General features: G+C 39.2%; 4 protein-coding genes and 1 pseudogene across 5 annotated transcripts; 2 read left to right on the forward strand and 3 right to left on the reverse strand.

Annotated features, from left to right (window-relative positions):
- Positions 1-788: 788 nt before the first annotated feature.
- LOC114743744 (uncharacterized protein YpgQ-like) lies at positions 789-1,754 on the forward strand (annotated as a pseudogene).
- A 295-nt stretch (positions 1,755-2,049) lies between these two features.
- Positions 2,050-5,114, reverse strand: LOC114743745 (cytochrome P450 86B1-like). The gene is given in 3 exon segments (XM_028931965.1): positions 2,050-2,703; positions 3,782-4,147; positions 4,150-5,114. Coding segments are annotated over 3 exon segments (1,704 nt in total). The 5' UTR covers positions 5,086-5,114; the 3' UTR covers positions 2,050-2,301.
- A 4,305-nt stretch (positions 5,115-9,419) lies between these two features.
- On the forward strand, positions 9,420-12,496 carry LOC114743743 (uncharacterized). Of its 2 annotated transcripts, XM_028931962.1 has the most exons (5): positions 9,420-9,485; positions 9,839-9,940; positions 10,028-10,122; positions 10,627-10,901; positions 11,530-12,496. In XM_028931962.1, exons 2-5 carry the CDS (start codon positions 9,911-9,913, stop codon positions 12,336-12,338), a joined length of 1,209 nt encoding a protein of 402 aa, XP_028787795.1. In that variant the 5' UTR covers positions 9,420-9,485; positions 9,839-9,910; the 3' UTR covers positions 12,339-12,496. The 2 variants fall into 2 exon arrangements, with proteins under 2 accessions (XP_028787795.1, XP_028787796.1); XM_028931963.1 differs by lacking the exons at positions 9,420-9,485; positions 9,839-9,940 and having other exon boundaries at positions 10,039-10,122; positions 10,613-10,901.
- A 948-nt stretch (positions 12,497-13,444) lies between these two features.
- LOC114743750 (chromosome segregation in meiosis protein 3) lies at positions 13,445-16,758 on the reverse strand. Its single transcript, XM_028931969.1, has 5 exons — positions 16,458-16,758; positions 15,776-15,898; positions 15,094-15,193; positions 14,294-14,400; positions 13,445-13,832 (listed from the first exon to the last, which is right to left on the reverse strand). The coding sequence occupies exons 1-5, from the start codon at positions 16,734-16,736 to the stop codon at positions 13,656-13,658; spliced, it is 786 nt and encodes a 261-aa protein (XP_028787802.1). The 5' UTR covers positions 16,737-16,758; the 3' UTR covers positions 13,445-13,655.
- Positions 16,759-17,974: 1,216 nt separating this feature from the next.
- LOC114743746 (uncharacterized) lies at positions 17,975-18,484 on the reverse strand. Its single transcript, XM_028931966.1, has one exon. It carries the CDS (start codon positions 18,482-18,484, stop codon positions 17,975-17,977), a length of 510 nt encoding a protein of 169 aa, XP_028787799.1.
- Positions 18,485-22,066: the final 3,582 nt, after the last annotated feature.

Genomic DNA, 22,066 nt, shown 5'->3' on the forward strand with positions numbered 1-22,066 from the left:
AGGTTGTTTAGATTTAGGACTTTCCTGGGTACTATGAGAATTGCAAAGTTGCCAGAACTGAGTTCTCATCAAGCACAAACTAGAAAGGAGTGGCAATAAACCAAGGGCAGTTCATTTGGGAGGTCATGCTTTCTGCAATCTGGAAAGACCATCTTATGGCAAAACCTTTAATGTCAAAATTATGAACAGTAACTACTTGGAGAAACAACCAGTAATAGGAGTGAATTCCAGTGGCAGAAGATCCTTACACTCAAGTCATGAGTGTCCCTAGTGAAAGAATTATGGTTCAATTCCCCCCTCCCCCCCGGGCCCAAATACAGTTACACTTCATTGAAGGTGGTGGAACACGTAGGGCAAGAAGAATTATTCATAAAAAGATGTGAAATGATAAAGAATGCCAGCACAAAGCCGAAACACACCGCCCCAGGGATGGGGAAAAACAAAAGAAACGTAATTGAAGCTGTGGATTGTAACACTGTTATGACAACCATAAAAGAAGTTACCGCATATTTCTTTCTGGGTGATCAAGTTACCGCAGTGTTTTTTTTTCCAGTTAAGAGTGATGTTTGGGAAGGCATTCCAAAAAACTGCTTCCAAGACTTGCTCATGGCAGTATGAGTTGGGGGCGAAATTTCTTCTTTTTCTCAATAAGAAAAGATTTTTATGGTGTATTTTGAATACTTTCTACTGTTAGCATGTGCAGAAGACCTTCTGTCCTTTTATTAATTTGAGACCTCTTTGAAGGGCCCGTTATTTTCTTCATAATATCTTAAACCACTTTAAATTTCGTTATTCATTTCAGTTTAAAAGTTCATTCTGGATGCTCGTTGCCAAATCCAGGTTTCAAAGAGGAACTGGCAGGACATGCAAATCGTGAAGGGTTTCCTGAATTCGGGGTTGTGCAAGATGCTGATCGACTTGATGCAATTGGTGCCATAGGTAATTTGTGAGGTATCAATTATTCCAATTGTAATGTTATCATATAGGTTGATTTTTCCTGGTACTTTTTTTTGGACCCTGTCTTAATATATTATCATAGATGCAAAGGTTTAGAGGAAATAATAATTCTGTTTTGACCTTCGAGTGTTGTCCCTTTCAATTTTAGGAGTTGCTCGTTGTTTTACCTTCGGTGGAAGTAGGAACATAAAGCTGCATGATCCTGCTATCTTGCCACGGTCTGAATTATCCAAGGAGCAATATGTGAACAAGATGAGCCAACTACCATCAATCATTTTCATGAGAAGCTTTTGAAGCTTAAGAGATGAAAACCGAGGTACAACAGTATTTTCGATCTTCATTTGCCCAGACGTTTTATTTTTATCGCCCAAACATGCTTCGAGTCTGAGCTATAAATTTCAGGCTGGAAAGATGGCTGAGAGAAGGCATAAATTCATGGAGGAGTTTCTGAAAGAGTTATGAGGAATGGAACGGTGTGGCTTAATATAAGGAACTTGTTCTTTCCCAGATCCATCGCTTAATGTATGTGTGCGCGCGCGCGCGTAGGCATATGGCATTGGTACCTTGGAAAGCTAAATGGTTATAAATTATCACATCTTGGGACAGTATTCTGATTATGGAGCACGCAGACTATGGAGGCCACTACAAAAGCTGTTCACCCCTGCCGTTCAATATCCATTCATGCTTCATTTTGCAATTCACCAAGTCTTTTCTGAAACTTTGTAAGGATGCTATGGCCTATAAATATGTTAAAGAGAAATTGAACTCTGCCCACGTCATTGACGAAGGTGCTGTTTACAATGGCTTGCTCAAGAATTAAAAACTCGAGTTCTGGTAATGTAAAAGATTTACATTTTAAGGGCACTTACACCCATCAAAACTGGTTATTAATAAGATGGGAATTATTAAACTTGGTATGTAGAGGCATTTCAAGCTAACCAGTAGATGTGACCATTTTTCTTTGGAGCTATCTTGTCTTGTATACTACGGTATTTCTAGTTTTCTGACAAACCCATTCCGTGCAATCCAATATTTTACCTGCACAATCATCAGTATTAATGGATATTATATTGTGCTCACATGAAACTGGTGTACTGACGAGAACAGAAAATATATTATTGACAAAATGATTCTTAACAACCCCAAAGTTTTCCAGCATCACATTCAACGTGAACATTATTTAACTTCATCTCCCTAGAACGCAAGAGTAAATACAATACTATTTCTTTATCACTCTGAACAATGCACCCTCTCAGTACCTATGAATCAGAAACAAGAAAGGGCCGTAGAATACTTTTATAAACCCTAGCAAGCCAATCCATCATGAATTCAATCTTTAGCGTTTTACTGATCTGAGAAATGTTTCCGAATCTCTGCGGCGTCCCTCCTTTCAAGACTAACTTTCAAGCCATGCTTCAAGTACATAGTTAATGCAAGCTTGGGAAGCACAGGGTGATTGTGAGCCAACCTCACATGGTAGCGATAGATGATGCTGGCAGCGACATATTTCATCTGGTAATAAGCAAAATCTTTGCCTAGGCACAAACGAGGACCACCATTGAAGGCAGTGAACTTGTAAGCGGATTCACTCATGAAATGGCCATCTCTGAGCCATCTCTCTGGCCTGAACTCTCTGCAATCTTTTCCCCATATGCCTTCCATTCTCCCCATCGCATAAATTGCGTATATGACTTTGGTGCCTTTCTTTAGCTCTGTTCCATCTGGGAATGTGTTGTCTTCAACTACCTGAAAACAATAGCCATTATTGAACGTTATCTTCGGTTGACTTCAACTCAAGACCCTAGATAGCTGACTTAAATGCCACATTGGACTGTGTGATGGTAAATTAAATTAAATAAGGGCGCATGGCTGATTTTTCTTCTGGACCAAAAGGGAGGGGAATGGATGTTTGATAAAGAGTAGTAATTGATAGATTGCGAAGCTATTTGGGATTTTGGAAAGAACTAGCACTCTATCAAAGGTCATTCGGTGCATTAAGTAAAAGACGTTTAAAATTGAGAGAATTCAAATTAATGAAGTCAAAGACAATAAATAAAATTTGGCACATACTATTTTCAAGGTGTAATTTCTGTATTTGTTACTCTTCTGGTCATATTTATAAGTCATTTTCAACATGTTGCTTACAAACTAAGAAAAACCTTAAATTTTATTAACTCTTATTTAAAATTCAACAACTTTATCCTTATTTAATATACATTATACCTCATGTAAACAAAGTCAGCTCTGATAAATGAAAGGTAAAATTATACATCAATGCAAAAAATTTCTCTTAGTACCCTATAAATAGAATCAAAAGATATCTTCTTTCTTTGCCTTATAAATAGAACCAGAGGAGTATGTTACTTCACTGTTTTTGGTCACCTGAGTCTAATTTTTTTCCGCCAAAGGAGAAGACGTATGTTTGGTAACCAACACAGTTGACCATGGCGATCTAATAAAGTAGCAAAAGGAACACCTGTATAAATTGGTTAAATTGGTTGGAGGAAGGAGAACTAACTGCTCATCTATTTGTTCCCAAAAGGCAATTAATGAATCATTCAACAGAAAGACTCGGTGATTCTAGAAAGCAGAGTAAGGATCTTGAGATATGCATGCAGCCATAAAAAGTTAATGATTCATAAGTTATAATTAATCTTTCAAATATTTTCATCCAAACCGTAACTTCAAGAAAAATACTCGGTGATAATCTTATAAGCTTGAATTATCATTAACATGCTGGTCAACAAAAAAATCATTGACATGAGTTATGAAGCAAACAGAGTGAATGAATGAATGGTAAAAATTAAAGAATCGGAAAAGTTACCTCCTTGTGATCCACAGGGACGGAAGGGTAGAGTCTGAGTGACTCAGAAAGAGCAGCCTGCAAATAATCCATCTTCTTAATCTCCTCCGCTCTAAATCTCAACTCTTGTCCCTCCTTCTTCTTCTTCGCTGCTTCATCTTCTTCCCTCTCATTCACTATCTTGCAAATCTCTTGCAGTATCTTCTCCTCCACCTCGGGATTCTCATGAAGCAACCAGAAAAACCAGCTCAGAGCCACTGAAGACGTGTCCCTCCCTGCTAATATGAAGTTCACACATATATCTCTCAAGAACTTATCTGAATATGCCTCCCCTTTCTCATCCTTGAGCCCCATGAATATTGTCAACAAGTCTGACCTCGTATTCTCCCCTCACGCTGCAAAGCCAGCTCCTTTTTCCTTGTCTTAATCACGTTCTCTGCGAATTCGTCCACCTTCTTTATCGACTTCTTCAGCTTTCTCTCCATCCCCAGGTTGAGACACCTCATGGTTTTCCACACCCATGTTGGCGTGACGAAGCGAAGCACCGTCGCTTCTGTTGCATCTTCAAACGCTTTAGCGAATGGGATTTCCGGCAAGTTCAGGCTCAAGCAACCTGGATCAACACCGAAAGCTATCATACACACGTTGTCAAACGTAAGCCTTAATAGGATGTCTTGTAAGTCAATGGACGTGGATTTCTCAAACGATGCTTCCAACACAGGCAACAGTCTCAAATGGACTAGCTCAAACAATGACTCTGTGGTCATGTTCCTGAATTTTGCAGAATGAAACTCAATGCTCGCCGTTTTCCTCTGTCTCTGCCATGTCCCATCATCTGCGTTGAAAATACCTTCTCCAAGAAGGTCCCTCAGATTGTCCCTAAAGTAACTTCCTTTCGGAAAAAGAGGGAACTTGGTCTTGAGAAGATGCTCCAAGTTGCGAGGATCAGACGTGACGACGCAGTTGAGGCTGCTGAACCAAGGCCCTCTGAATTGAAACGTCCAGTTTTGCCGGCTCAGGACATCGGTGACCCATTCATACAAGTTGGTCCTAAGCCCCGTGAACACCAAGGAAGGTAACATTCCAAAGACAGGCCAAACGGGCAAGCCATAGCGTTTCCTCTGTCTCATGGAATGGATGACTATGAAGACCATAGCAGCAAGGAGGATCTCCAAGACCTGGACATCTCGCAAGAAGAAGAGCCGGCCGGAGAAGGAGTCTCCGGCGAGGGCAAGGGGGTGAGAGGAGAGGGTAGAGTTGAGAGGTTTAGGTTGTGTCATGGTGGGATGATGATAGGGATCCATACTGTGGGAATGCATGAGCATGCTATGCAATGTGTTTGAAGGAACAAGTGTAAAATGGGGGTGAGGGTGGTAGGGTGGTCATGGGGGATATATGTGGAGGGTGGGAGTGGCTTGTCTTTGTTGGCTTGCTTAAACGGTTTTTGGTTTGGTAAGCTGAAATCCAAGGAATCATCAAATCAGAGTCTTTTTCAAGTGACCTATTAATTACTTGCTACTTCAGCTATTGCTTGGCACTAATATTTACTAGAACTAAGGATTTTTGTGCACTTGAAGGGTGAAAAGAAGGATGTGAGCATGCAAGAGGGTTGAGTGTCAAATGGGAATTTATTATATGAGTTGACACATTTCTGTGTGGTAAACAGGAGGATGAGAAGTGGGTGTGGGACGGTAACCTAAGTAGCAACTTTTTGTTCTGTTTTTAGCGTCCTAAGTTTCCTCCTCATATCCTCATGATTAAATTCCTTTGTCTAATGTTCAGCACATAGGATTACCCAAAACAACATAATTCTCTTCGTGTTTCACGGGACTCCAGCTGCTGCTGCTATATCACTCACACTTGTGCCATTCTGTTGACCACGATTCTCATGTTAGGCTCTGTTTCGGTCACAACGTATGCATGTCCACTGTGCATAGTTGAACTTATCAAATTTTTATGAACTGTGTGATCTGGTGATCAATAACTGTTTAATTTTTTTTGGTTAATTTTGAATTTTGTTTTATGTATTATATTTTAATTTGAAGATTTGTTTAAGTCTGACTGGCACTTTTTCTGTGGCTTAAAAATGAATATACGTGTTTGCTAAATTGATTGGATTGGTATCTTATTAGAGAAGAGAATTTCTAACGATAGGGCCGACAATATTGTAGCTTCTTTTTCAAAGTAGTTAAGTACACTAGAAAAGGCCTAATCAATCCAAAAATTGCAATGACATACGAATTACCGTGTAGTTAAAAGTCAAGAGATTTCTTAAATGGGTTGCCCTTGCAGACGGTACATTAGGAATTTCTTAGAAGAGCAGCAAGATGAAAAAAAAAGCAAAGGGTAAGAAATACTCCTCCGATATTAATGTAAAACTCATTTTGTAATGCAAATATATGTTTTTTTGTCTGACTGTATAATAATGTCATTGTTTTTTACCTATAACATTCAAACTTATTGCCTTACTTTGAAAAAAAATAATAATCATAAAAGGCATGGAATGATTGGCTCTCATAAATTGGTGAGCATGGGCTTATACAGTAACAATCAAATTTTGTAAGTGCAATAGGTCGGATTGGTTGGACGTTGGTTAAAGAATAGTTTGAATGAACCATACACATACATGGATGTGGCTCAGATTTCATCTGCTGATGTACAGATTTAGAAAACAGAGGAAAACAGAGGAATGAACACAATACAAGAGGCGGAGTTTGTTGCTCACCTAATATCACAAATTAACAATGCAAATTCGTTAAGAAAGCGTGTCACATTTTTCTGATTAATTAAGCCTCTAATGACTTATATTGTGTTTACTATTTAGGTACGACAGTTTTTCATATGTGCATGATTACGAAATGAATGAACATTTACTCTCTGTTTGGATGAAAAAAAGTTGAGAGGAAAGAAAATAAGAGGAGAGAAAATAGAGAGAAAAGAAAATTAGAGAAAAAATATTATCACCTCTCATGTTTGGATGGACAAGAGAAAACGGAAAGGAAAGAAAATGAGTAAATATATGAATAACTAAAATACCCTTTCTGTTATAACAAAATATATCTTGATTAAAATCAAATTAAATATCATAATGAAAAACCATATTTACATTAACATAATCATATAATTTAAAATCAAATTATTTGATAAAGATATATTATCATGTTATTATATTTTAATATCAAATAATTTTGTAAAAAAAGGAAAAAAATAACATTCTGTGTAATGTAATGCTAAAAAAAACCAAAACAACAATTCTACTTGTTTTTCCTTTCAGTTCATTTTAGAAGGATTTTTGCAATTTTAGTCATTTTATTTTTTAATCAAGCAAACACAGAAGAAAGACTTGATAATAATAAATAAAGTGAAAAGATGAAAAAATAAATATGTATTATTTTTCTAAAAAAAAACATATGTAAGGATAGAGAGTAAAAATATGTTTTCTTCTCATTTTCTCTCCATATATGGAGAGAAAAGTAAGGAGGAAAATAGGCTGTGGGACTCACCTTATATTTTTCCCAACTTTTCTTTCCTCCTACTTTTCTTCCTCATCCAAACAGAGCAAAAACCACTTCCCATTTTCTTCTTAGTTTTCCTTCCTCCCTTATCTTCTCTCCATCCAAACACAGCATTAGTCTAATCCTAGTTTGGTTTGATTTGCTCTTGAATCCATTTCTTTTAAAACATTAAATTTCAATGGTTGTGCTTCTTGCACACATCTGTAGGAGAAACTATATGGACGGAACATAATTGGCACGGGATAAGAATGTTCCATTTCTTTTTCTTCTTTTTTTTTTCCTTTTTTAGTTTAAAAACTAATTATACATAAAGTATAAGAACTTATGATAAAAACTATATGAAGAAAATCGATAAAAATAAGGAACCAATGGCAAAGAAAAAAATATTTTTTTTAATCTTGAAAGACAAAAAATAAACAAACTTAAAATATTCACTACAAAGAATATCATATAACCCGTATGAAACAACCTATAAACAAATAAAAAAATAATAACTAATAAATATCAATTTCAAAATACTATTACAATAATAAATAAAATAAATTTATAACAACTAAAAATAAAGATAAGATATTGGGACAAGACACCCGTATCCTGCATCTCGTCCCATCCCGTTTCGAAATAATTTTGTCTGTTCCCCTTTCATTTCATTCCAAAAACTTTTAGGACGGGATTGTCTTTTTCCAAAATGACTTAGACAGAAACAAGATGTTGGGACAGGACGGGGTAAATTGATGCTATTAATTTGGTTCAATGAATTTCATTCATATTGTATTATATACATCACGTAGTGATTGATTGTCTTTTTATGTAAAGGGAAAATTAGTTGGATTAATAGTAAAGCTTCCATCCACAATAATCACATTTAATAATTGGAAATCTTGTTAAAAATTGAATAAAACAAGAGTCATGTTTTAAACTTCTCCTTTTCATGGCCCTTGGTGCAAGATCTTATTATTAGTATTATTATTGCTACTACTGTTATTATCACTACTATTACTATTATTCCTCTAACAAACTGTTGTAGATTCTTATTAAATTTTCACGTTAACCCATTTAACAATTCAAATTTTTTTAGAGGCAATTTAGGGTTTCGTCAAATCATTTTGAGTTAAGATTAATTTCTATCAAACCAAGAACGTTTAAGATTAAAACCATCCTAATAAGTATGTCTGTCGAAATTCGAACAACTTGTTAGTTAATTAATTGGTCATGCAACTGCAGAACAACTTGGCTCATTCCTTGTTCACCACAAAGACGGCCTCTGTGGCTATCACCTAATAGATGATATTACTTCTTATTCTTAATATAAAAATTATTTGACTAATTTAAAAAAAAATTAGTTAAATTAATTATTTGTAATAAATAAGTATTGTTTTTTCTAAAATACCCTTACTTGTGAGCGTATTTAACATGTGCAACTACTACAAGAAGTTTCTTGTGAAGAATGGATAAATATAAAGAAAAATAAATTGAAATCTTATATTTAAAATCAAGTAAAAAGTTAAAATAGCCATATTAACTACCAGAGGTATTACTTTAATGTGGGCAACCAGCCTATTATGGCCCATTTGGTTAATCATAAGGAATTTAATAGCATGTAACATAATGTAAATAATATTAATATTAATTTCTAAAATTTAATCTCATTTTAATCTTAATTTTAATTTTTAAATCTGAAATTAGGGGCTTTAATTCATAAAACCTTATTTTAGAACAAAAACACTGTTTTAAGGAGAAAAAAACTTTAAATTGATAAAAATGAGATCAAATTTAAAATTAAGAATGATATTAACTCTAATATTATATGAGTTTATATGGTATGTCATTAGAAAAAGAAAGATGACGCATAAAGTATAAAAATCTAGGTTGAATCTGGAAAAAAAATGGGAATGGGTAATTTGATGATGAGAGTTTCCTAAACAAACACTTAACAGAAGTTTTTCTAAACAATTATGCATTTAAAAATTCGTTTCAAAATTAGGGCCTAGAGAAAACAAGATATCTGGCTCCCCCCGCGTCATTGACGCCGTTAAGACGAAGCTGAACTAATTGAGAAGAGCCACCGGGGTGGCTGCTGACTGCCACGCGCGGCGGAAGGGGACTAGGCTAGGGGTAGGGCTCGTCGGCGCGATTTGAAGGAGGAGGAGGCGAGATCACTGCTGAAGCAAGCTCCGCATCTTTTCATTGCCGTCGGCGAAGATAATCCGGTAAGACAGAATCAAGGGAATTGAATGGGCGGGAAAGTGTGAGAGATTTGCGAACGTATTGATAGGTGATGGGAGTGACGGTCAAGCCAGGTGCCGCCCTGCGGTGTATCGTCGTCTCGGGCATCATCTCCCACTTTACTTTCTCCATTTCTCTCTCACATTTCTGCTTCTCTAATTCCACTCATTCTGGCGATATTGGCCATCTAGCTGCTTTCTTTCCAACGATCATGCTTCCATTGAGTCGACTGGATTGGGCTGGCCATACAAGTCGCTTCAATGCTGAAACAAATTTCAAGCTAGCTTCTTTGTGCTAACTAATGCTGATCCTGCCTTTTTTTGCTGTTCATTTCCAGCATCTGAACTTCGTTATTGCTTTCAACTTATATTCAGCTCTGAATAGCGCCGTCTTTTCCATCTGAACGCTCATGGCTTTCCTCTTTCAGAAATTTCAAGAGGTTTCTCCCTAGCGTATGATCATCTAAAATTATTATGCTTGTTCTTCCCGTGAAACTCACGACAATAATTTGTCTGATCTTTTTAAGGCTGTAAAAACCCTTGCAAAAAGTCCTACTTTTGCTAGGGATCCTAGACATTTGCAATTTGAAGCTGACATCAATCGCTTGTTGCTTTACACAAGGTAAGTACTTTTATATACCTTAACCAAGCTACTAATGGCACTCGTATGCCCCAGACGGATATGTGGATTTTCCCCTTTGTATCTCCATCTCTTGACTTTACTGGCAGAGTCAAATTTCCCTCTCTTGTTCGTTGTCCTCTTCTCTTTCTACCCTCCCTGTTTGATAAAATTTTCACTGTCTATAATTTTTCAATTTGCATGGGTTTGAAAAATGAACGCATGCAACAGATTTTAATATTGCACATGTGCATATGTTCAATATAATACTTTTATCAGTCTGTCACACTCTTTTTCTATTTCGAAAATTTTTCCATTGCATTGGATAAGATATAATATCTGCGGTCAAGCAACATATTCACTGTCAACAAGATGTTGAAATTTGTTATCTGTTTGATGCTGTTGTGGGTTCACATATTGTAATATCTCCGGCTTCTCTTGTGCAAGCGTGACTCTTCCCATTTTTAATGTTACATGTTTTGCTCATGCAAAGACTTGAATATCCAGCTACAATCGGTTGGGGAAGAATGCTGTTGAGGCCGATGCAGAAGAAATTATTGAAATGGCGAGCAAAGCTTCTGTTGCTGATCAACAAGCGCAAGTGCAAGAAAATGTTCATTCTCAAATTAAAGTTTTCTGCAAGTTCATGGATGAAATTCTTCTTCCTAATGATAAGGTGATGAGCGGCACTCTTGAGTCTTGTCAACAAGCAAGCGATTTGCCCCGCCGAAGTGGGCTTGGTTTGGCTGTGGGTAGGAGTGCCCCACCTCCCAATCATCCTGGTGAGCACCACACCACCTCCCCCCCCCCCCCCAAAAAAAAAAATCCCAATCTTGGCTGATGTCCAAGATTTTTCCAACAGTCTGCCACTACAGAAGAGTTAGAACTATATTGTTGGAGGGGTTATTAGTCATAAGCTAACTTGAGAGAGGAACTCCTTTCAATCTGTACAATTAATGGAGCAGAAATTCATCATTTTATCAAGCCTTAGGAATCGTTTCACTTTTACTTATTTGTCATTAAATAATTTAACAATGATAGAACATAAGCTCCATTAGCGCATCTTATATATGTGGTTGACGCATGGCCTTATTGCCTGTAGGATCTAAAGACCTAGCATATGATACTGACCTTGGCTACTTATGAGTTCGTCCTTTGTAAATGAGTGTGTGCGATTATTATGGATGAGGAATACCCTTCTATGTATAACTATAACATGCTAATGCTGCAAGTTAATCTATGTTGTTTGAAGTTTGGTCCTCTTCTACTGACCTTTAGATCTATTATTGAAATGAGAAGGCTAACTTTAGTAACAATGACTACTTTACCATTATAATTTCAATGTTTTTGAGGTATTCTACTTGCTTTCTGTCTACTGGAGCACTTGTCAACAATGCGTTTTGAATGCAGCTATCCCTCAGACAAAACCGTTAAGCCAAGCTGAAGTTTCTCAGAAGCTAAAGGATCTTCTTGGCTACACACTTAATGTTAAACCTTCAAAAATATTCCACAAAGAAGCTGGCCGAGGTCTATTTTTGGAGGGGGAAGCTGATGTCGGTGCAGTTGTAGCCTTATATCCTGGTGTAGTATACTATCCGGCTTATTACCGGTATATTCCAGGATACCCGAGGGTTGATGCAGAGAACTCATATTTAATTTCAAGATATGATGGGGCCGTCATCAATGCCCAACCTTGGGGTTCTGGAGGTGACAAGCGAGAAACATGGAGTGGCACAAAAATTAGGGAAATCCAGTGCGACAAGAAAGGAGTTGAGAAAGGTTCAGACCGGTTCTGGAAACTACTGAGTAAGCCTTTGGAAGGCACCGTAGGAGGCAATACTGGTGATGTGCTAGAGCGTAGAAACCCATTAGCATTTGCTCATTTTGCTAACCACCCGGCTAAAGGGATGCTACCAAATGTGATGATCTGTCCTTATGACTTCCCATTGACCGAAAATAACATGAGGGCATATATTCCAAACATATTATTTGGAAACGCAGAGGTAAATATGAGGAGATTTGGCAGCTTTTGGTTTAAATCTGGCATGTCGAGAAGTAGCGATTCAAATGTTCCTATTCTCAAAACCTTGGTTTTGGTGGCTACTCGGGCTCTTCAAGATGAAGAGCTGCTCTTGAACTACAGACTGAGTAACTCTAAGCGAAGGCCAGAATGGTATGCTCCGGTGGATGAAGAGGAGGACAGGAGAAGGTGGAGTTAAACTTAAACATGCCTCTTCTGTTCTCCTGCCGGCTTTATGAAGGCACTATTTTAACTGTTGTCTTGAAAGCTGCTGAGTTTCATCCTTACATATTAATCTCTTGTGAGAAAATAAAGTGAGGTTTCCCTTCCCTTTTTCAGGAAGCTAGGGATGATGAAGTTTTGCTGAATTATTTTATTTTATTCCCCCTTATAGACATCAAATCCCAGTCATTTGTTGACATCCCGAGTTATAAACTAGTTAAACTTAAATCGAACATGCTTATTGAAGCTTGGACGGTTTTCTTATGGCTAGTCCAGTCCAAAGCAGAAGTTGCTTCTAACTTTACTCATTCAAGATATGATGCCAAACATTTTTCTGATGTATTGCTGGCTATACGAATTTGGCGTTTTTTTTTTTTTAAAGAATGTCAATAGTCAATACTCAATAGTGAACATTTTTTGTGAAGGGCCTTAAAAGTTACAGTTTGATTTAAGCACCAAAATACAATCAAATGACCATAGAATACCTCCATAATTTTTTTTTTCTTTCTTGTAACTTTTTCCCCTGTCACAGAATCTCATTGTTTTGCACAATAGTTGCTCTGATAGCCACCCCTCTTTTTTCAAATGGAGTGCCTACCATTGGGTGTTGGAAGAAAATGAAAAACAATAAAAAGAGAAATTAGATGATAATTTTCTATTAGGTAAATATAGTTATTGATTTGTCTTTTAATCATTTACTTTAATCATGATTTTAATAGTTTCTCAAATTAAATATTAACTCAGGTCCTTCAATTTATTTATTTTTTCTTTTTTTTTAGAGTACAGGAGGATAAAAGAATGAGTCATCATTTGACAAGCATTGAGCAATACTCTCACAAAATTGAAATTACCAGTAAATGTTGGTTAAAATTCCAATAAAAGTTTGAGTGGAATCCAGTGTTAAAAGGCTTAGCATTTCGTAAGTGCCTTCAGTTCAGGCGGGATGAAAACACGCACATATATTGAAAAAGCTTTCTTTCAGTTTGAATTTATCCTGACAGTGGTAGCAACACCCTTGTATCCGACAATTTGGTGCATTTGGGAAAGTACTTTGTGCTTGTCTTCCAATCATGCTTAATAGTGTTGCGAAACTGGACGCACTATTAACATTTTCTAGAGGCTGTTACATTAGGTAGCAAATGAAAATACAGCCATATCTTCGTTCGAAATTGTTGTTCTAGATAAGCACATAACCCGAGGCATAAATGTGACTCCATGGGCAACAAGCATGTTTTGCACACCACGTAATAGGAAAAATGGGAAAAAAGGTCTCCATTTACAAGGGATGTTTGAGTCAGGTGGCCTGTGATGAGGGGGCTCGAGCAGCGCGCCTTTCTAGAGCCTTCAACCTATTTGCTTCCATACGAGTCCTCTGCTCTTCTGTTATTTCAGCTTTGCCAGAAGTTTTGGTTCCGCTATTTGAAACTCCATTTGATGTTTCCGCGATGGAATCTATGAACTGAGAAGGTTCCTGTAACAACAAAGGCAAGGAGTCTCCTCATCTACCGCATCATCAATAGCTTCTGTTCATTCTCTTCTTTTATTGGCCGTTAGCCTTGTTTAACTAAACATTGCTTTTGGTACACGGCGAGCCTCAGAGTAACATTCATAAGGACATATTCTCTGAATATTTTCATGGAAATCCCAATCAAGCATTCATCATTCATAGTATCGTTTTTAGCCAGAATAAACATTTTTCCCGTAAAACAAAATCAGTTAAAAAAAATTCAGCGTTACTATCCTGATTTTGAAGCATTTGAAAAATCAAAACATCCACAAAGCTTCTAACCAATCATATCATACTGAAGATAGGCAGCAGAAGGTTATGGCTAGTATCCTTCGCAAAGCAAAACCGTCAAACGTTTCCCTAGTAATAGATAGATCGTTTTGCACGACAGTGAAGAAAATTGATTTAGAAGAAATTGAACTTACTGCAGTAGCCTCTTCGAAAACTTCGTTAAGAATATCTTCTTCAGTGTTCTCAGCATTTTGGGATTCTGGAAATACGTCTCCCTCTTGATGACTGGCTTCCCCAGTTTCTGCAAATATAACCAGAATATAGAGATTTGGCATAAATGCTGGACAACACAAAATGAACGATGCTCTCGTCAATCGGCAAAGAAACGATTCTATGAAATGCATTGAATGATTGCATCAAGCCAGCAGGGTATAAAAGCTCGCAAATTTGTCACAGGATCTTACCCAGGATCAAATCAAAGATAATAAGCTCGTTCCACTTATACAAGTCAATAATTGAAATATAGATACAGGAATAAAACTAATCAAAATTACAAAATAGCATTAAAACCAATATCAATTAGAAAAAAAAAGGATCTAAGAAATAAACGTACTAATGAGTTAATAAGACGAAAATGGATACATTTCATGCTAATAATGGATATTTCCGAAGGAAGACAAAAGATATCGCCATCTGTCATACCAAGTTGCAACACTGCGCATCTCTATGGCTACGTTTCCCCTTTTTCTTTCTCCCCCCTCCCCCACCACCCCCCCCCCGGGGGGTGGGTTTGTTTGGAGGGGTTTACGATCAATGGGCAAGAGGTCGAATGGCTTGGGCAACCAACACATGATAAAGTGCATTACAACCCTTATGCACCATTAGATTTCGTTCCGCAAGATTATAATCACAAGTTTCCGGAAAGCAACATTTAACACAATGAAACTAATGCGTCTTGAGAACTTAATACCAAACTGTAAAGCGAACATCATACCAGCGTTATCAGCCGGAAAATCATGCTCAACTGGGTGTTCACGCAGCCTTGTTGGATCCCCACCATTAGCAACTCTTTCTCTCAATTCCCTGAGGCAAGTCTAGTTTCTCCGCAGTGGGTAATCAACGTGAGAACCCGTAGAATTTTAAGAAGCATGAGTAAGAAGCATGCATGCAGGCAATCACACAACACAGACATTGCTATGATTGCAGTAACAAGGACAAAACTATCATATGCTTAACATGCATTGTAGTCTGTCTATTGACATGTTCTTCGACCAAAAAATAAGAGTAAGTGCTAGTAATTGAGGAGAGCGAATGGATCAAATTCCGATAAATTATACTGATACAACCTAAATTTCTCCTTGCTTGCTCTCGTTCGATTTGAGTCACTTTGCAAACTTGATTGTCTTGTAGGAAAATATGGACAAAATTGACTTCTTAAGAAAATTGTTACTTTAAAATGTTAAAACTAAACCAAAATATCATGAAACGTTAAATGATGGTTTGCATATCATGTGAGTAGAAAAGTGACAGAAATGGGACCATGGGGGATCATAATGCAAAGAGGTCTACTACATATTTGGGCATACACGCTCGTAGATAGTTCGCGAAATTTTTGAAGCTGTGAAGGTAGAATTTACATGATTATCAACTTTCAATATGCAGAAGTATCGCCGTACCTTAACACGCTTCGTAGCACCAACTTGCTCCACTTTGTGAACAAATTGATTGAATGAGTAATAGGGGAGCAAGCGAGAGTGCCATTCACAGTATAACTCAAGAAGGTTACCCAGATCACGAACCTAAACAAAGCAGCATGCACAAAAGACGTATAAGAAAGAAATTGAAATGCCCAATTTTAAGTTTAAACAGCTTAAATGTAGATGAGAGTACAATAATATCATAGCCTGGATAGTCTATAAGAAGAAAATTCTTTATCAATTCGGATTTATCGTTTGATGGATCACATCTATTGGTCAGGAAAGTGGTTGATGTCAACTCACCTCAAAATATCAAAGTTACAAATATGTTTTATTCCAAGACAACTTGTGCCAAGTGATGTACTATCCGTCACCAAAGACAGCTTTATGAATTTCTTTTTAATTGATGATTTTTTATACACCGCATTTATTGGTCAAAAAATGAGGTAAACATCGTTGATGCCTGCTCACCTCAGAGCATCGAGTTTGATGGCTATAAAAATCATGTCAACATGACTACTTCACTGAAACAGAGATCAATCTTCGTTCATTCAAGAATACTCCTCCAGAAGAGGACAACCATGACAAAGTCTTTGTGATTACAGAATCTGGTTACCAAATAAAAAAGAATAACAGAAAAGAAAAGGAATCCAGCGAATACCTCATTCCCGCGGCCACGGTACTTGAAAGCGCGAGGGAAATAGCGAAGAACATAACCAAGGCCGTCATCGGAGAGAAGAAGATCAGGGGTGAGTTTAGGCCTGGATCTTGGGAGCTTCTTGGGCTTATCGGCCGGCTTGCGAACGGAAGGGGTTCCATCGCCAGCGGGAGTAGGCTTGTGAGAGGAAGATGAATCAGGGTTTGAAGGAGAAAAGGGGCAATCACGCGACCAGTGGCCTGGTCGGCCACACTTGTAGCATCCTGTTGGGGCCGCCTCCATTTCACTCTTGCCTTTCGATTTTTTCTTCTCTGTAGAAGTTCTCCTTCTCCGAAAATATCCCCCCCCCCCTCTTTTGGCGGGAAAAACTGGAGGGAACGAGGGATCGCGTACCTCGCCAAAACTTTTCTGTTCAAACTCGATGTTAGTTTTAAATTTTTTTTTTTTTTGCCAGCGGTTTTAAATGTTAACTTCTTTAAGCCAACCAATCAATTACTCCCTCTCTTTCTTGTTATAAGAGACAAATAATCAAATTATGTTGATAAAAAAAATAGTTAAAATTAGTTGAGGACAATTAATATGTAAAAAGTATAATATTTTTTTCAACAATGTCCCAATTAATAAGGAGAGAGAGTATGAGAAAGAACAATTAAATTATTAAAAGAAAGAGAAGTGGGAGGGAGAGAGAGTATGAGTTGGAAACAAAATAAATAGGGGTGAAATAGGAAATCAATACAAAAAAATAGAGACAACTTTTAAGTGTCTCTTATATATAAGAATATGCCATAAGTATCAAGTGTCTCTTATAATCAGGAACGGAGGGAGTAATCATTAATAATTAACATTGATGTAATATTTGTGTCTATTACAACAAAACTAATGTTGCTGTTTCGTTATTCTTAATATTAACCGGCGGGGAGATATTTAAATCTCCTATTTTGTGGGAATGAATGAATGATGAGGGAACCATCCCCGTCAGGCATCGTTTAACTAGAACTGTGGCGTGAACACTCTTTATGCTTAATAATATGACTTACGACGAAAATTCAAATGTTCATTTGTATTCTCTTTCTCTGTGACTTCTAGAAAATTGGACCTTTTTTGGGAAATTCTTGGAATCTATTCCAGCTAAACATCTCACTTAGAAACTCCCGCGTCATTTGAATATAAAGAGCCTTTATCTTTTTTGGCGACCGATAAGAAGAGTCTCGGAAAAAAAATTATTCCTTCCTTATCCTCATTCAGTTTTAGCTTCACATAGACAATGTGATGTAAAACAAGAAAGGATTGGAAGGAATGAGAGGTTAGAGAAGAGGAAGAAGAAGAGAGGAGAAGTAGAGGAGCAGAGAGAACGGGAGAAAACTGATCGATAAATTCTAAATGCCAAGTCTCCTCACAAACTGAAACCCTAAACTATAAATAAGAAAGAAATAAATAAATAAAAGAAATAAAATAGGGGGTGGGGAAGTGGGGTGAATGGAGTAACTACCTACGATCTAAAATAAACAATAATAAAATAATTAATTAGTTAAATTAAAATCTGCATCATTTCTCCCCGGCTTGGAAGAACTCGCCACTGGAGAGTTGGACAGCTGGAAGTCATCAAGGAAGGCGGGGTCCATACGACGAAATTCGTCCTCAGTAATCCATGTGGCATCTGCATCAGTGCAGCCTTTCCAACGAACGAGGTAACGACTAATGGGACCTGCTGGAGTGGATATCATCTGCTCATCCATCACGGCATCAATGGCTGGGGTGGGCGGCGCAACCTTGGGCAACGGTGGAGTTGGGGCTTGGTAGGTCGAGGTACCTGCAGAATCATCAGAACACAAAGGGGGCGGCTCGAAAGTGCCCCGGTAAGGAACAAGATCCTCAACATTAAATACTGGACTGATAGCCATATCTAGAGGTAACTCTAATAAGTATGCATTGGGCCCTAACTTCTTGGAAATGCAAAATGGGCCAGAGGCACGAGCATGCAGCTTCTTGTAAGGCCTCTTTGGAAAACGCTCAGGCCATATACGAGCCATGACAAGATCGCCAACATCGAACTCCTGGTGACGTCGATGGACATTAGCAGCTACCTTATACTTGTCATTATTTAAAGTTAACTTACGCCTAACCTCAGCATGAATATCGTGAAGGCGATGTGCAAAGGTCTCGGCGGACTCAGAAGGGCGAGCAGACAAGGGAAGGGGAACAAGGTCAACAGGCTACTTCGGGTTGTAACCCTGAACAATTTGGAATGGGCTTTTGCCAGTGGATCTATTGACCGAGTTATTGTAAGCAAATTCAGCTATAGGCAAGACTAAATCCCAGTTACCAGGCTTATCGCCAACTAAACTACGGAGCAGGTCACCTAAGCTACGGTTAGTCACTTCAGTCTGTCCGTCAGTCTGAGGGTGGAAAGCAGACGAGAACTTCAATTGTGTACCGAATAGCTTCCAAAGGGTCTTCCAGAAATAGCTGACAAACTTGACATCCCTATCAGAGACGATAGTGGTAGGCAAACCGTGAAGACGCACAACCTCTCGAAAGAAAAGCTTTGCCAGATGTGAGGCATCGGTAGTCCTACTGCACGGAATAAAATGTGCCATCTTTGAGAATCTATCAACCACAACCAAGACAGAGTCATGTCCTCTCACTGTCTTAGGCAATCCAAGCACGAAATCCATGCTAATGTCCTTCCAAGGTGCCTCAGGAACAGGAAGAGGCGTGTACAATCCAGTATTCCTCTTCTTTGCTTTGGCCGTATGACAGGTACGACACTGGGAAAGGATTCGAGCAACATCACGCTTAAGGGAAGGCCAGTAGAACCTATCTTCAACCAGGACCGTAGTCTTCTGAACGCCGAAGTGTCCGGCTAACCCTCCAGCATGCAATTCCCAAACAAGAAAATCGCGCACTGACGTGCGGGGAATGCACAATCTTGTCCCACGGAACAAGTAGCCATCATTGATAAGGAAATCCACATGATCGTGGCGGTTGCCATCTTTAACCTCGTTATAAATGATGCCAAAGTCAGGACACGAGGTGTACTCATCCCTGAGCCGGTCAAAGCCCATGACACTAACCGTTAGAGTGTTGAGAACGTGGATTCTTCGACTAAGAGCGTCAGCTACTTTGTTCTCTACCCCTGGACGGTGCTTGACCACGAAGGTAAACTCCTGAATGAATTCACTCCACTTGGCATGTTTGGCATTCAAATGCCGTTGGGAGCTAAGGAACTTGAGAGACTGGTGGTCTGAGTATATGACAAACTGTTGGGGAAGGAGGTAGTACTTCCAATGCTCCAAAGAGCGAACAATGGCGTAGAACTCTTTGTCATACGTGGAGTACTTTTGCTTGGCCTCATTGAGCTTCTCACTGAAGTAGGCGACAGGGTGGCCTTCTTGGCTGAGAACGCCTCCAATCCCAACCCCGGATGCATCACACGCAACTTCAAAGCACTTGTTGAAATCAGGTAAAGCCAGGACGGGAGCACTCGAGAGTTTCTTCTTAATAGTGCTGAAAGCTGTGGAGGCCATGGGAGTCCAGTTGAACTTATCCTTCTTCAGGCAGTCAGTAATTGGAGACATAAGTGTGCTGAAGTCTCTGATGAAACGCCGATAGAAAGATGCAAGCCCATGGAAGCTACGTGCTTCATGCAGTGTCTGCGGTTCTGGCCAATCTTGAATAGCTCGAACTTTCGCAGGGTCAGCAGATAAGCCTTGTTCCGAGACGATGAATCCGAGAAACATAACTTGGCTCTGTAGGAAGGAGCACTTTGGTAGGTTGAGATAAAATTTCTCCTTCCGCAGGGTCAGAAGCACCTGTCTAAGGTGGTGCAAGTGGTCATCTCTGGACTTACTAAAAACCAGGATGTCATCAAAATAGACAACCACGAACTTTCCCAGATAGGGCTGCAGCATATGCGTCATCACTCGCATAAATGTGCTCGGGGCATTTGTTAAGCCAAATGGCATAACGAGCCACTCATACAGTCCATCTTGTGTCTTGAATGCAGTCTTCCACTCATCTCCTGGTCTGATTCGAATCTAATGGTAACCACTACGAAGATCAAGCTTGGAGAACCACTTAGACCCAGACACGAAATCAAGCATGTCCTCTAACCTAGGGATCGGGAACCTGTACTTGACAGTTATCTTGTTTATGGCTCGACTATCAACACACATTCTCCACGAGCCGTCTTTCTTCGGAGTCAAAGGGCAGGGACAGCACAAGGACTGAGGCTATGCTGGATATAGCCCTTCTCAAGCAAGCTGTTAACCTGACGATTGAGCTCTTCCCGATCTTTAGGGTTCATCCTGTAGTGTGGAAGGTTGGGGAGCTGTGATCCTGGAACCAAATCGATTGCATGCTGGATGTTCCTTATGGGTGGCAAGTCAGGAGGTAACTCCTCAGGTGCAACATCTTTAAACTCGTCCAAGAGTTGGGTCACTTCTTTTGGGAAGTTGTCAGGTATTGTGCAGGAGGAGAAATGACTTTAGAAACAACAGCAAGGATGACATCACCCTCTCTACTTTCTTCGATGAATTGCTTTTCCGTGAGGAGGTAAGGTTGATAGGTTTAGAAGTGGATCCTTTCGTGGGGATTAGACCTTTTGCTTTAGGCTCAGGCTTTGCAGGACGGAGTAAGATGGTCTTGCCCTCATGCTTGAAGATGTGGTTGTTCGCTCGGCCTTGGATAGTGACATCATGGTCATATAGCCACGGGCGTCCTAAAAGAATATGAGACACATCCATAGGAATCACAACACATAAAACATCCTCCTTGTAGTCACCCAACTGGAGTGGGACTCGACACTGCTGAGTGATAAGCAATGAAGTGTTGTCGATCCACGCAACTTGGAAAGGCTTAGCAATTTGCTCTGTCTTAAGTCCAAGACGAGTAACACCTCGACTAGAGATCACATTCCTTTCACTTCCACTATCAATAACCAGCTTGCATGACTTATCACCGCACTTCACGAAGGTGTGGAAGATGCTATTCCATTTCCATGAGTCATCCGGCGTTGGGACAGTCAGGAGGCATCGCATCACTCCAAGATGACCTGATGGCATGTCATCACAATTAATTTCTTCGTCCACATCAGAAGGACTATCGACAGGGTCGATGACGACATCTGGATCGCTCTCGAGTAGTGCATCGTCTTGAGATTCGATAAGCAATGCACGTTGCGGGCACCTTGAAGCGATGTGTCCCTTAGAGTGACACTTGAAACACTCTATCGATGAGCTACCTGTGCGAGCGTTCAAGGCTGATGACTCTCTTGGCCTAGGAGCGCTTGGTCCTGAAAGTTGTTGACTTATCCGCTGATTGCCCGAAACAGTGGAGCTACGTGTTGGACGAGACTCTAATCCAGAGAAGCTGGGACGTCTGAAAGAGGGATACTTAGGCAGGGAGTCAATGTCGATAGCCTTATGATATGCTTCCTCTAAAGTGTAAGGACGGTTTACTCTGAGCTCCCTCTGCATGTCATCCCTAAGGCCGCTGATGAACCTCTCAATAACCACAAAACTCGGCTCATTTAAGTCATTGCGGATCAGAAGGTCATCGTATCGAGAGACGTAGTCGGCTGCCGATGAGGTTCCTTGCTTGAGGTTGTTCAA

Source organism: Neltuma alba, unplaced genomic scaffold, assembly GCF_004799145.2.
Source record: "Neltuma alba isolate B1F8T4 unplaced genomic scaffold, ASM479914v2 tig00004115_pilon, whole genome shotgun sequence".
NCBI classification, from domain to species: domain Eukaryota; kingdom Viridiplantae; phylum Streptophyta; class Magnoliopsida; order Fabales; family Fabaceae; genus Neltuma; species Neltuma alba.